Raw genomic sequence first — 15,110 nt, 5'->3', positions numbered from 1 at the left:
AATGATTTAGTTGAAGGAACTAAGGGCGTTCTGGCTAAGTTTGCAGATGATGCAAAGATAAGTAGAAGGACAGGTAGCATTGAGGGGGGAAGACTGCAGAAGTATTTGGACAGATTAGGAGAGTGGGCAAAGAAGTGAAAGATGGAGTACAGCATGAGAAATTGTGAGGTTATGCACTTTGGTAGGAAGAATAGAGGCATAGACTATTTTCTAAACGGGGAGAAAATTCAGAAGTATTAAGCGTAAAACGACTTGGGAGTTCTAGTCCAGGATTCTCTCAAGGTAAACATGCAGGTTCAGTCAGTTGGTAGGAAGGCTAATGCAACAATGGCATTTATTTTCAGAGGACTTGAATATAAAAGCAGTGATGTACTTCTGAGGCTCTATAAGACTCTGGTCAGACCACATTGGAGTATTGTGCACAGTTTTGGGCTCCATATCTCAGGAAGGATATACTGGTCCTGGAACATGTTCAGAGGACATTCACGAGAATGGTCTCAGGAATTTGAGGACTCTGGACTTATAAATTTGAGGCGCTTCAAAGGATGAGGGGGTATCTAATTGAAACATACAGAATACTTAATGGCCTAGATGGAGTTGGGAAGATGTTTTTATTAGTAGGAGTGACTAGGACCTGAGGGCACAGCTTTAGAATAAAGGGTATGACCTTTTAGAACAGAGAGAAGGAAAATAATCTTCAGGCAGAAAGTGATGAATCTATGGAACTTATTGCTACAGAAGGCTGTTTTTTAAAGATGAGATTCCCTACAGTGTGGAAACAAGTCCTTCGGCCCAACAAGTCCATACCTACCCTCTGAAGAGTATCCCACCCAGATCCATTCCCCTACACTTACCCCTGACTAATGCTACTAACACTTTGGGCAATTTAGCATGGCCAATTCACCTGACTTGCACATCTTTGGTTTGTGGAAGGAAATCAGAGCACCCAGAGGAAACCCATGTAGACACAGGGCTTTTGCTGGAAACGTTGATTTTCCTGTTCCTCGGATGCTGCCTGACTTGCTGTGCTTTTCCAGCACCACTCTGATCTAAACTCTGGTTTCCAGCATCTGCAGTCCTCACTTTTGCCACAGAGAGAATGTGCAAACTCCACACAGACCATCACCTGAGGTGGGAATCATACCCTGGTCCCTGGTGCTGTGAGGCAGTAGTGCTAACCATTGAGCCACCATACTGCCCTTGAGGCAGGGTCATTGAGTACATTTAAGACTGAGACAGGTAGATCCTTGAGTATCAAAGTGTATAGGGAGAACGTGGAAAAACGAGGTTGAGAAACTTATCAGCCATGATTGAATGGCAGAGCAGACTTGATGGGCCGAATGGCCTAATTTCTGCTTCTGTGTCTTATGGTGATTCAGGCACAAGGACACCCAGGTCCCTCTGCACACCCTCATGTTGTAATTTTTGACCATTCAAGTAATAGCTGTTTTCACTGTTATCCTACCAAAACTGATGACTTCACATTTATTAATGTTGTACTCCATCTACCAGAACTTTGCCCACTCAATTAAATTCTCTCTGTCCCTTTTCAAAGTTTCATAGACTTCTGCACACTTTGCTGTACCACTCATCTTCATGACATCGGCAAACTTTGACACACTACACACGGTCCCCAACTCCAAGTCATTAATATAAATTGTGAATAATTGCAGTAGTTGAGGTGTTAACCATATATTGGCTCAGTCTGCTTCAATATGTTAGAAAGACAAGCAGGAGAGTAGAAGCACACAGCGATCCAGGCAGCATCAGGACGTGGAGAAGTTGACATTTTAGGTGTAACCCTTCTTCACAACTCAGGGGTGGGTGTAAGGGAAGCTGCAGAGAAAAGGGATGGAAGGGGGGGAAGAGAGGTGAACACAGGTAGAGGGTACGACCTGGTTGGTCGATGGGAGGAATGAATCTGGTTGGTGGCTAGAAGGAATGGGCGAGGAACTGAGTCAGGTGATGGGAAGGGAGGTTATTTAAAATTGGAGAACTCAATGTTGAGTGCTCTGATTCATTTGCAGTCTGATTCATTGTGACAGTGGACAAAGCCAAGGAAGGTCATGTTAGAAAGGGAGTGGGAAGGGGAATTAAAATGGGCGATGACTGGGAGGTCAGATTGGCTCCCGCAGGCCTGGCTGAGATCTGAGTCAAGATTAGAGTGGTGCTGGAAAAGCACAGCAGGTCAGGCAGCATCCAAGGAGCAGAAAAATTGATGTTTCGGTCAGGAGCCCTTCATCAGGAACGTGGCTGGGAGCCTCCAGGATGCAGAGATAAATGGGAGATGGTGGGGCTGGGGAGAAGGTAGCTAAGACTGCAATAGGTGGATGGAAGTGGGGATAAAGGTGATAGGGTGGAACGGATAAGTGGAAAGGAAGATTGGCAGGTCATGAGGATGGTGCTGAACTGGAAGGTTGGAACTGGGGTAAGGTGGGGGGAGGGGAAGTGAAGAAACTGGTGAAGTCCACATTGATGCCCTGGGTTGAAGTGTTCTGAGGCCGAAGATGAGGCTTTCTTCCTCCAGGCGTCGGGTGGTGAGAGAGTGGTGATGGAGGCAGCCCAGGGCCTGCATGTCTTTGGCAGAGTGGAAGGGGGAGTTGAAATGTTCGGCTATGGGGCGGTGGGGTTGATTGGTGCGGGGGGTCCCGGAGATGTTCCCTAAAGCACTCTGCGAGAAGGCGTCTAATCTCCCCAGCATAAGGGAGTCTGCATCGGGAGCAACAGATACAATAAATGACTTGGTGGAAGTGCAGGTGAAACTTTGATGGATGTGGAAGGCTTCTTTGGAGCCTTGGATGGAGTTGAGGGGGGAGGTGTGGAGCAGGCTGTGCAATTCCTGCAGTGGCAGGGGAAGGTGCCAGGAAGGGAGGATGGGTTGGTGGGGGCGCGTGGACCTGACCAGGTAGTCACGGAGGGAATGTTTTTGCGGAAGCGGACAGAGTGGGTAGGGAATATATATCTCTGGTGATGGGGTCTGTTTGTAGGTGGTGGCAATCTCGGTTGATGATGCAGCTTATGCGGAGGTTGGTAGGGTGGAAGGTGAGGAGGGGGTTCTGTCCTTGTGGTTGGAAAGGTGGGGTTTGAGGGCAGAAGTGCAGGCAACTTCAACCACGTGGGAGAGGAAATTATGGTCTTGAAAGGAGGAGGCTATCTGGTGTGTGTGGGTTGGTCCTCCTGGGACAGATATGGTGGAGGCAGAGGATTTGGGAATACCGGATAGCATTTTAAAGGAGTTTGGTTGGGAAGAAGTGTAATCCAAATAGCTGTGGGAGCCATTGGGTTTGTAAAAAAAAAGTCAGTGCTGAGTAGGTCGTCATTGATGTGATGGAGAGGTCCAGGAAGCGGAGGGGGGTGTCAGAGATGGTCCAAGTGAATTTAAGAGCGGGGTGGAATGTGTTGGTGAAGTTGATAAACTGCTTAACCTCCCCATGGGAGCACAAAGTGGCGCTGATGTAGTCATCAATGTAGTGGAGAAAGAGGTGGGGAGTGGTGCCACTGTAACTATGGAAGATGGACTGTTCAACGTAGCCAACAAGGAGACAGGCATAGGTGGGGTCCATACGGCTGCCCCTGGCTACCCCCTTCACCTGTAAGAAGTAGGAGGATTCGAAGGAGAATTGTTTCGCCTGGCTGAGATCAGCCAAACTTTCCCTTAGTTTATGTTTGGTCTCAGTGACGTGGAGAAGGGCACGGCGGGCGCACCAGCTACAGCAAACTAGGTTGGAGCAGAGTCAGGTGAGACCATCCTTCTCACCTGTAAGGTCTGTTTGGAACTCTGCATGGAGTTGAGGGGCCTGACAGGCTTTGCATCTTAGGAGTAATGCTTGATGCTGAAGTTGGACTTAAAGGCGGATGGAAAGTTACTGTCGAACGTAACTGGATCTACTGGTTTACCAATCATAGTGAATCACTCAAGGACTATCCACAGAACACCATCCATCCGGGAATTGGGTTTGAATGAGGGAGGGGGGGAGGGGAAGAAATGGGGAAAAAAAAGCCTCTCCCGGCCTGCTCTGCGCGCTATTGTTTATTCCAAATCGTCACGCGGCCGCTGCCGTCCTCTAATGGGCGACGCGCCTTCCTTTGATTGACAGGCGGCGGCGGGCCAATGGGCAGGCGGGATGTCGAGGCTGGCATGCCCGCCCCCGCCGCTCCACTGGAAACTCGGTAATGGCGGCGGAGCTGGTGAGTGAGGCTGGAGGTGGGGGGAAGGGAAGGAAGGAAGGTGTGTAAACAGCTCTGGGTCGGGGGAAGTCTGTGCGACCGCAGCGGCGGGGAGGGAGGTTAGTAACCGGCGGGGGACAGTAGCCTTTGTGTACGTGATGGTGGTGGTGGTGGGGGGACAATGGTAGAAGACTGATCCCCCCCCCCCCCCCCCCACAGTGACAGTGAGGGACTGTGACGTGTCCCTTATTGTTGATGTGTTGGTTGTTTTTAGTGGGTGACGTCTCTCCCATTCATTTCACCGGAGCCGGGACCGACCGTCAGATTAACTGACCCTCTCCCTCTCCCTCTCTCAAAACCACCTCAGCCTTTCCTTCCCCCTCCCGCTTTTGATTTTCCATGTTTGGCCCGAGTTGTTTTCGAGCCGTCAGACCGAAAAGAAACGGAAACTGGGGGGAGGTGTTGAAAGAAAAAGGGAGTTACATAATGTCGAGCGGCGTTTGGGGGGGGGGGGGGATGTTAGTGCCTTTAATGCCAAGAAAATTTTTTATTGTACTCGACTTGCTTTCATTTTTAAACTGTCTGTAAACTTCCTGTCGACTTATAGTGCCCGATTGACGGGTTGGTACTATCTGGGCTTAACCATCGTCCGCAGTTCGTGGGAGGGCTATATTAGACTTATTCTTGAAAATATATTTATGTGTTTGAATGGGTATTGCAAAGGTTTTAACTTGATTTGTAATTAAACTATGCTCTTACGCAGTTCTCAATGAATGAGCTGACGCGCAGGCGCACTGCCTGGGTGTGAGAGTCACATGATGATGTATTTAAAGTTTCTTCGTGTTTGTGAGCAGGATCCAGACATTTGTTTACTGTCTGCACTTCCCCCTCAATAATAAGGGCTCGTCTTTTGGAGGGGAGGGAGAGAGATACAGGCGAGAGAGAATTAATGGCAACTGGCTTTGTTTGCCCCGTTTTTAACCCTCCTAATTTGGAGCAGTTCTTTGTTTCCCTTCACCCCCACCCCCACCAATTCAAAAGTTGTTGACATCAGGGAGATGTTAAGAAAGGAAGCTTAAGATCTGAGAGTGACGCAGATCGTAAACGCGTTTAAGATCTTCTGAATAATCAAAATAAACATGTCCAAAGGATTATACTTGGATTACAAACGTCTGAAAAAAGGACTATTTTGCAAATTGTGCAATTTAACAAATCGGTGGCAGACTTTTAGGAAAAAGGATAATGTCTACCTCAGCTGGATATGGTGCAGAATTGTGTAATTGTTTACACAATCAAGGCTGCAAATTAAAAAGAATGGGTTATGGTAATCAATATTAATGTTCAAATGAATTAAATAAAACTTTAAAAATTGGAGTGATCACATGTAAGTTAACTTGCTTACCATATCATTATTACACAATAGCAGAATTTTAGATTTTTAAAATCATTTTTCCATACTGTAGGGATTCTGTTCTAGGCCATTTGGGCCATCAAGTTGTACTGACCCTTTGAAGAACATCTGACCCAGACCCGCACCGCTCCCCCTGCCAATCTTATCTCTAACCACCTTGGCTAACCCATCTAGCTCGCACATCCCTGGGCACTACAGGATAATTTACGATGGTCAGTCCACCTAACTTGCATATCTTTGGACTATGGGAAGAAACTGGAGCCCTCAATGGCTCTTTATTCTTTGATATTGTTGAGTTATATGAAGCAATATTATATTTGTGATTATGCTGATGTCTGTACCAAGTAATGTAATGCAAATATTTCAATACTTAATTGTATTGTAATGGAGATGTGGCATTCACAAATAAGAATAGTTTTCAAGAGAAGTGGAGTTGTTCCATGTACTTTAAAACCCATTTACATGACATTTGACAATGTAATTTTGATTTCAAGTTTTGTTTTTCTTTATCCATCATCCTCAAATATTAGATGGTTGTTGATTCTGAATGTAATTTTGGTACAGACAAAGTTAAGGAGGCAGTTCCGAGGTGTGAGTTGCTAGAATGATGACCAAACCCCAGGCTGGTTTCTGTTATTCTGCACCACAAGCTAACTGACCATAAGACATAGGAGTGGAAGTAAGGCCATTCGGCCCGTCGAGTCCACTCTGCCATTTAATCATGGCTGATGGGCATTTCAACTCCACTTACCCGCATTCTCCCCGTAGCCCTTAAATTCTTGATGTCACAAGGAATTATCAATTTCTGCCTTGAAGACATTTAGCGTCCCGGCCTCCACTGCACTCCGCGGCAATGAATTCCACAGGCCCACCACTCTCTGGCTGAAGAAATGTCTCCGCATTTCTGTTCTGAATTGACCCCTCTAATTCTAAGGCTGTGCCCACAGGTCCTAGTCTCTTTGCCTAACGGAAACAATTTCCTAGCGTCCACCCTTTCCAAGCCATGTATTATCTTGTAAGTTTCTATTAGATCTCCCCATAACCTTCTAAACTGCAATGAATACAATCCCAGGATCCTCAACCGTTTCCATGACCCCTCCAGACGGTCCTGCAGCGACAAAACCAACTTTTTGTTAATTTAGTGATTTCTACTTTTGGTGCTCTGGACAGTTTCAACCCTCTATTAGCAATTGTAGGATCTTTGACATAGCATCTAAATTTTATTTCTCTGCATATGTGCTGATGCTATTTCCAGTTTCAGGGTTGTGATGATGGCATACATTGACTGTTTTGCTGTAATTACTGTTGGATAATCTGAGACAATATTTGAGATGAATTTTACTAATCTGTCAGCATCAACAGTCGTAATACAATGACCATAAATAGAAATTTCTGGAGTTACTTAACACTTAGTTTAAATTGACCTGATAAACAAAAGGTAGTTTAATGTTTCAGCTGCTGAAATTTGAAAGTAGAAGTGAAATAGACCATCGTGTAACTAAATAGAATTGAAGGGGAGAAAACAGCAAATGAAAATCAGGTAGTTGATGCCATTGTTAACAAGTATTTGTGCGATAAATAAAAAGTAAACTAAAAATTTTAATTCTCTATCAGGTGATAATGATATGGCAGGCCAAGTTACCATATGGCATAAATGTGTGGTCTTTTGTAACCCTTAAATAGATACAGTTAATTGAAAATGTATATGTACCTGACTTGTTAAATAATCACAATACAAATAATCTTTTAAAATGTTGGCCTAGATCTCAATGAGTAAATATTGTGTGTGGGGGGAATGGCAACTATTATAAAAGTCAAAAGAGATAACTTAGTATTTGGAGTCACTTCCTCGGTTACCTTTCAGAAAAGAATACTTAATTTTGCACCATTTGGCACAGTGGTAAGGCAGCACAGTGTTTAGCATTGCTGCCTCACAGCACCAGGGACCTAGGTTCAGTTCCCACCTCAGGCAACTCTGTGTGTAGTTTACACATTCTCCCCATGTCTGCGTGGGTTTCCTCTGGGTGCTCCGGTTTCCTCCCACAGTCCAAAGATGTGCAGGGGTAAATGTAGGGTTGCTGTTTGGAGGGTTGGTGTGGACCTATTGGGCCGAAGGGCCTGTTTCCACACTGTAAGTAATCTAATCTAATTTGAACATTTGAGCAACAAAACAACCTTTGCATTAAATGAAGTTCCAAACCTGAATAATCCAACATAAATTGATTACATGTGCGGGGCAGCATGGTGGCTCAGTGGTTAGCACAGTTGTCTCACAGCACCAAGGATCTGGGTTTGATTTCAGCCTCTAATGACTGACTGTGTGGAGTTTGCACATTCTCCCTGTTTCTGCTCTGGTTTCTTTCGAGTGTTCTGGTTTCCTCCCACAATCCAAAGATGTCCAGGTTAGGCAAATTGGCCGTGTAAATTGCCCATTGTGTTCAGAGATGTGTAGGTTAGGCGCATTAGTCAGGGGTAAATGTAGAGTAATGGGGAATGGGTTTGGGTGGGATAGTCTTTAGAGGATCAATGTAGACTGTTTGGGTCGAAGGGCCTATTTCCACAGTGCAGGGATTCTAAGTATTGCACGTGACCTCTAGAGCTTGAATTGGACATCAAACTAGCTACTAGATTTATAGACTAAATTATATTCAGTTTTTAGACTGCATTACAAATGAATGAATATATGCAGTCATGTGTGTTTGACTGAGAACTAAGTGAATCTTTGGTAATGTTAAACAAAGGGAACCTGGGGTTATCAAAAAGTTGATGGGGGTTTGTTATGTAATAGTGCACTCATGCAATTATTGCACTTACCACTGCTAGTGTCTATTAATGCCCATTTGCTTTGGCAATAACAGTATTATGACATATGTGACAACATTTGCTGTAAAGATGTAATTTATTGCATTTTTATTTTACTTCAAGAAGTACGAATAATTGTCATCAATTCGTTTTTTGCCTGGGACCCCTCTGGTGGATATTACAGACAACAATTAAGACTCCAGAATTAAGCTGTATGTATAAGTAACAGCAATTCAAGGAAGACTCCAAATACAAAAGTTAACTCTTTGGGTTTATGTTCCCCCCCACCACCACCACCACCACACACGCGCACACACACACACAATATTTACTGACATAAATCCAGACTGACACAAGAAAAGGTTGGTTGTATTGTAATTAATTAACAAATCAGGTACACGTGCATTTCCAATTTAATATACCTTTAGCCATATCTATTTGAATTACAGAAGACCACAGATTTATGCCATATGGTAACTTGGCCTGCCATATCATTATCACCCATAGAGAATTGAAGTTTTTTTTTGGTTTGCTTTTTATCCTTCAAATCACTTGGTAGTAAGGGCATCAACCAGTTCAAATAATTCAAATGAACTATTTTCAGGTGCTTATAGTAGCTATGTTGTGAATATTTTAGACCAGGCTTGCCAAGCAATGACATTTTGTACTGAGAAATAATCTCCAAACAAAAGGCAATTCAGTTGATATAAATTCTTTTTATTCTACTATTTTGTCCTCTTTATGTCTTCCTTGACTTGAAAGTTTTAAAAGTGCTGCTGTTGATCCTGTCACCTTAATGGTGAACAAAAACAAAATTGTAACATTTATTGATGTGCTTTACTTCATTGTTCAGTGTCATAAACTGAAGGATTGATGCAATTACTTGTGAAACTCTCAAATCAGTACTTTGACCTGCAGTACATATTAGGCAATAGTAACAAATGTGATAGAGGAAACTCCTGATTGGAAAAAAAGTGTAGCATTTAATAAATATACCTGTGTAAGTGATACATGAAATCTGGCACTTGTGACCATTTCACACCACTCAGGGTTATAATAATGTTGGACATATTAATCAAGATTTGGAAGTTCTTGCTCAATAACATCACCAAATATGTTCAACTGATTTAGGAAGCAAAAAATTATTTAACTCAGAATTTTGTGAATAATTAGCTTGAAACAGAATAGTTAGATGGAGTTGCATGGTAAATTCACACATTCATGAAATTCACAAGCTGGGTGGTATAATATGAAGACTGTTTATCAAAGCAGAAGGCAGGGTCAGCAAAGATTGTTTTGTAGGTGTTTTGCATCTGAATTCCCAGTTCTGTTTACTCATACCAAATGATGAATAGACATCATCTTGGACCAACATCTGGTTATTAAGTTAAAATTCAATTTGTGCTGCTTCTAAATTTTGCTGTAGATGCTTTGGGATGAAAGTTCTTGGATAATATGCCATGGTTAGGAGGAACAGTTGCAATGAAAGTACAAACCACAATTGGCAAGAGTTTGGATTCACATTGCTGAATGTTGTTTGTCGTTTCTTTCTTAACTGAAGTACTGCCATGTGGGAATAAGGGAGCATCTGTACTGTGGTTGGTAATTCTGAATAAATGACTTGGAGACCCTGTTTCGGCCCATGGTGAATCACAGGTTGCATTACTTGAGCTAGCCTCACTAATTTGATCATTTTGTTTTTAATATGTAGGTGGATGGGATTAGATGTTGTATGCTTTAACACAACAGCTATGCTGACCAAATAAATGTGCCAAAGTGGTAACTTTCCTAAATGATCTATTTCCGGATTTGGCAAGCCTGACTCTGAACCCCGATGCAAACGTTTTGAGAGCAAGATCGGTCAAATTTTACTTGCAGGTAGATGCTTAAAGTGAAAAGACATCAATTCCAATGTTCTTCTAAAGTTTGCTAGTAGTAATAGTTTATTAGATCAGCATTTTAAATGTGGGCATTTATGTTTATTACAAAAGCCATAAAATAACGTAGGAAATTAGTTGAATTTTAAAGTATTCACCTAAAGCACTCATCCAGTTAATTCAGTAACCTAGAACAACATCCACCTTTAAAAGCAAAACAGCTGTGCTATGTTTTTATCAATTTGTTAATCCTTAACAATACAACATCTGGCACAGTGATAGTGTCCCACCTGTCCTGGACATGAGGTATGATGTATCTGAACAAGTTGAGTAAAATAAGCATTTTAGCTCCTGCCATAGCTGTAGGCTAAAACACCCAGTCTGGAATGCCTTATTAGAGATTTGTTTTTTTAAAAAAAATATTCAAGAATGTGGGTGTCACCCGCATTTATTGCTCATCCTTGGTTGTTCTTCAGAAATTGGTGGTGAGCTGTTGCATTGCTGCTTTTGAATTTTTATGTTTTATAGAAATGTGTCGTTAACGCCTTTGAACTATTAAGTGACTTTTTTAGGATTCATAATTTTATCAAAATACACAAATACTGTTTTGATTTAATAGTTATCTGGTGGGTGTGGAAACTCAACATCCGATGCAAAACTTCCTTTTTTTTCATACAACTCTGATTAGATCAACTTCATTTCTTTGGGGGGCAAGAATTGATTTTCTACACATTTAAACTATATTTATAAAAAAAACTTGTAGACATACTGGTTTAAAACAACAGTCCTTGTTTGACAATCTGCTATTAATGCAGAAGGATGAGACAATTACAGTGGTTAGGTTGTTAGTGATATTTAGACGTGCCTCATTGCAAGTTTGAATCTTTGTCTCCCAGTAATCTTTGAAACGTATGGGCAGAAAGATTTACTACAGCACATTTGGCAGGTATTTTGTTTGGGATGAGTTGGGGTAGGAAAGTGTGACAGGAAAAAGGGAAGTTTAGCAGAATAAGGAAAAACTGTTTTGAATCTTTTGTTGTCTGCCATTTTTTTTCTCCTGTTTTGTAATCAGTGATGTCTTTGTAAGACCACTATTGTCACATTAAGGTTGAAAAGGAGAAGATGGAAAAATTAAAGGGAACTGAAAGAAGAGACAACAAGTAAAGTACAATAATAAACTTAATGAGCATCTATAATGTAATGTCTGTAATCCATAGTTCAATTTGAACTTTAACAATCCTCTAGTTTTGAAATATGAAGGAAAGGTGTTGATTTGTAGAATGTGAAGCAAGTCGCAGGCTATCTTTGGTAAGATAACATTTGCATTCTATCAAACCAAACCTCGCTTATAACCTGTTCAATATTTAGTTTGAAGTATCATCTTAGCTCAGTGGGGAATTTCTAGTTTGGTATGTTTTACAATTTTGTTGCCAAGCTAAAGTTTAATTAGTTTCTAACTTAAATCTTGTGGGTGCTTTTAGGATAATGTTTCTCATATTCACAAGATAAATAGTCCAAATAAGGAAAAGGATATTAAGAAATCTGAAACTGCCTCTCATGGAGAAATTTCATGCAGAAGTCTTGAGCCTGAGGCATGACTTACTATTTACTTTGCACTAAGGTTTTATGAAATACAGATAAGTTTGTACTTATTTTGTTAGGTATTGTTGTTGATAGATGGGCAAAGTTCATTTTTGAGATTGAAGCACCTCTCTTTAATCGCTTCTTTTTTCCAACATCCTTGAATGCATTGTTAGCACTAAAATCCATTCCCATTTTTCCTGTGTACCATGCTTAAATTCTTCAAATCATATTTCTATTCTGTCACAGGTAACATCCAATGTGATGGTGACAAAAGCAAACTTTGGTTGACTACACTACCCTCCAAATCCATTCCATTGTTTCTCACTATTTGAATGCCCTCCCTTTGTTCCATTCTTATCTAATTATATTTGCAATGGCTTCACTTCCTGCTCGTGTACTGTTACCTTTGTCTGACAAGGATTTATCCTTAGTCCCCATCTACATGCTGCCCATGGCGATATTATCTGCAAGCTTCTTATTAGTTCCGTATATGCAGATGACACCAAGCTGTACCCCACCACAACCTCTCTTGATTCCTTCACTGTTGCTAAATTATCAGATTGCATGTCCAGTGCTGAATGAACAGAAATTTCCTTCAATTAAGTATTAGGAAAACTGAGGCCATTTTTTTTGTCTGCAGCTCCAAATTCCGTCTGTTAGCTACTGATACCTTTCTGTGGCTGTACGGTTTGCAACCTTGCTGTCCCCTTCGAGCCATAAATGAGTTGCCAGTCTCACTCACGCCAGTAGTAAGATTCCTCTTTCATCTCTGTAACTTTGTCTGGTTTGGACCTGTTTCCGCTCATGAGCTACTGAAACCTTTTCATGCCTTCATTTCTTCGAGACTTGAAGTTTCATTGCACTCTTGGCTGGTTTCCTACATGTACTTTTTGTGGATTTTGAGGTCTTCTAAGGCTCTGCACAAATCTCAAAGATATGTGATTGTTTTGAAACTACATCCTACTTTGGCTCTGCTGGTCAGGCAGTGTCTTGTTTGAAAACCGTCATCCATGTTTCACATCTCTAAGGCCTTAGTCCTCCCCTATGTGTATTCTGTTGCAATCCCATAAATTTTCAAGGTATTTGCCTCTTCCACCCCTCTAATTTTGTCCTCTCATTGCTGCACCAGGATTAGTTGTTGCGCCTTCAATTGTATTGGTCCAAATTCTGAAAATGTGTCTCTATACTCTTCCAGCGCTGAAAATGCGTTGCTGGTTAAAGCGCAGCAGGTCAGGCAGCATCCAAGGAACAGGAAATTCGACGCTTCGGGCATGATTCCTGATGAAGGGCTTGTGCCCAAAACGTCGAATTTCCTGTTCCTTGGATGCTGCCTGACCTGCTCTGATCAGCTCTGATCTCCAGCATCTGCAGACCTCACTTTTTACTCTATAATCTTCCATTCTACTTCACTTTTCTCCTTTTTAATGTCTATCTCAACAACCAAGCTTTTGGTTATCTGACCTAATTGCTTTCTGCAGCTCAGTCTTGTGTAATATTATGTATTATGGTGCTCTGGTAAAACGCCTTACGGTGTTTTATGATGTTGAAAGAGCAGTATAAACGTTTAATTGTTATCAAGTGATCGTTATAGTATCTTAACACCACAGCTATTTTACAAATGAGGAAAACACAGCTGGTGCAAAATAATGATTACCAACAGCTCAATGGATATCTCTATCAGCTAGTTTTAATGGGTATTATTTTATATGCTGTACTTCATGAAGTGATTTTAAAAATAAGGGAAAAATGTATTGGATAGGAGAACTTAATAGTATACATTTTTTTTCCAAAAGTATCTGTTTTTTGCTTATAACAAAATCAATACATAATTTGGAGAAATGGAGAAGTGCTTTTGCTGATTTTTAGTGCTATCTTTTTTTTCTTAATTTGTCAATTCCTTGTATGACTGCAAATTCGGTTTTGCAATACCACAATTGGTTACCCATCCTTAAAGGAATCTTCAAAATTCTTGTAAACGAGTTTTGAAATTTATTTCTAAGCTATTCTAGGGGGCCGTTATCTCTCCATGTACATTTCGTTACCTAACAAACTGTGCAATTTGTTAATGGAAGTTTTAAAATTGCACAAGCCTAAATTTAAGACCATTTATTTCTATCCAGATGTGTTTGTGAAGGAATAAACTATGCAAACTTTAATCCTTTGTGCTACTTTGTGTACACCTTTATGAATGAAACCATATATAAGGTTGAATTACAGCGATATCTTTGCCTTACCTGGAGCCATTATGCTCTGAAATGTTGCTCCACCTGTAGATTAAGCTGGTGTTTGACTTGTAATGTGTAAAGTGAAATAGTGCTTTTTTTTAGGGTGGGGTGGGAGGGAGCATGGGCAGTAATGGTAAAAATGCCTGAAATTCTCTGTGCTTTTGCTGCCGTCAATCATCTGTCAAATGATTCGCTTCAGAATGTTCTGTTCACTTTCTGTGCTATTGCTATTTTTTTCATTTGAACACATCCAAACAAATCCTCATATTTAATTTGAAGTGTATACATAGTTTTCTCCTCAAATCTGAGCTGCAAACATAATGCTAGATTTTTGATATGTTCATTGCCTTTGTTTTTCAAGTCAACTGAAGTTCAATGGAATAACATGGTGTGGGACATGAAAACGAAATGTACGCCTAACAGAGTGCAGAAAGTTCAGTTTGTAGTCGACAAGAGAATTTCTGGGATGGACGATTCAATTGAGTTATTAAAGTGTAATGAAGATTTACCTTCATCACCGGGAAATGCAAACAATGACCAGACTATGGAATATGGTGAGCTATTTCTTAAGAATTTGAGATGTTCTTGATGTACCGTAGGTTGATTCAGTGTTTTCTAAGGAAAATTGTCAAAAGCTGGAAGTTCTCCCCTACTTCACATGTGAAACCAAAAAGCATTTAGTAACTAATGTAACAGTGTTGTATTTATATAAACCTATTAGCTTTAAGGTCATATGCACTGCGTTTCTTTTGTTAATGATTTTACGGTTTTAAGTATGGTTCCAACATATGCCTGCTTTGTCTTTTGTAGTGTAATAGCAAGGTGAGTTGAATTTCTAGTCCTCACTTATGATTTTGCTTTCTTGCCATTCTTCTTCAAAAGTAATAAAGAATAACAACATTCTAGTAACTTTTACTATAATCATTTGTGTACTACAGTGTAATCACTTCATTCTGAAAAATGTAGTCATGCTTCTAAAATCTGACAACTTAATTGTGATTAAATTACACTGTTGAAGTACTGAACACTGGAAGATGAAAATTA

The 15,110-nt window shown here is 41.0% G+C and overlaps 1 protein-coding gene across 3 annotated transcripts in view; it reads left to right on the top strand.

The window, feature by feature from the left end:
* The first annotated feature begins 4,108 nt into the window (after positions 1–4,108).
* hbp1 (HMG-box transcription factor 1) overlaps positions 4,109–15,110 on the top strand; it is a 51,101-nt gene continuing 40,099 nt past the window's right edge. The window contains exons 1-3 of one of the 3 annotated variants that reach the window (XM_060842898.1): positions 4,164–4,188; positions 10,092–10,258; positions 14,428–14,620. In XM_060842898.1, coding sequence (XP_060698881.1) covers positions 14,452–14,620 — 169 coding nt within the window. In that variant the 5' untranslated portion in view covers positions 4,164–4,188; positions 10,092–10,258; positions 14,428–14,451. Of the gene's footprint in view, positions 4,189–4,217; positions 4,287–10,091; positions 10,259–14,427; positions 14,621–15,110 lie in introns of those variants that run through there. The other 2 variants (XM_060842897.1, XM_060842899.1) reach the window with 2 other exon arrangements.

Source organism: Hemiscyllium ocellatum, chromosome 23 (genome assembly GCF_020745735.1).
Source record: "Hemiscyllium ocellatum isolate sHemOce1 chromosome 23, sHemOce1.pat.X.cur, whole genome shotgun sequence".
NCBI lineage: Eukaryota > Metazoa > Chordata > Chondrichthyes > Orectolobiformes > Hemiscylliidae > Hemiscyllium > Hemiscyllium ocellatum.
Note: the sequence above shows the minus strand (reverse complement) of the source record. Positions and strands in the feature narration are given on the sequence as shown.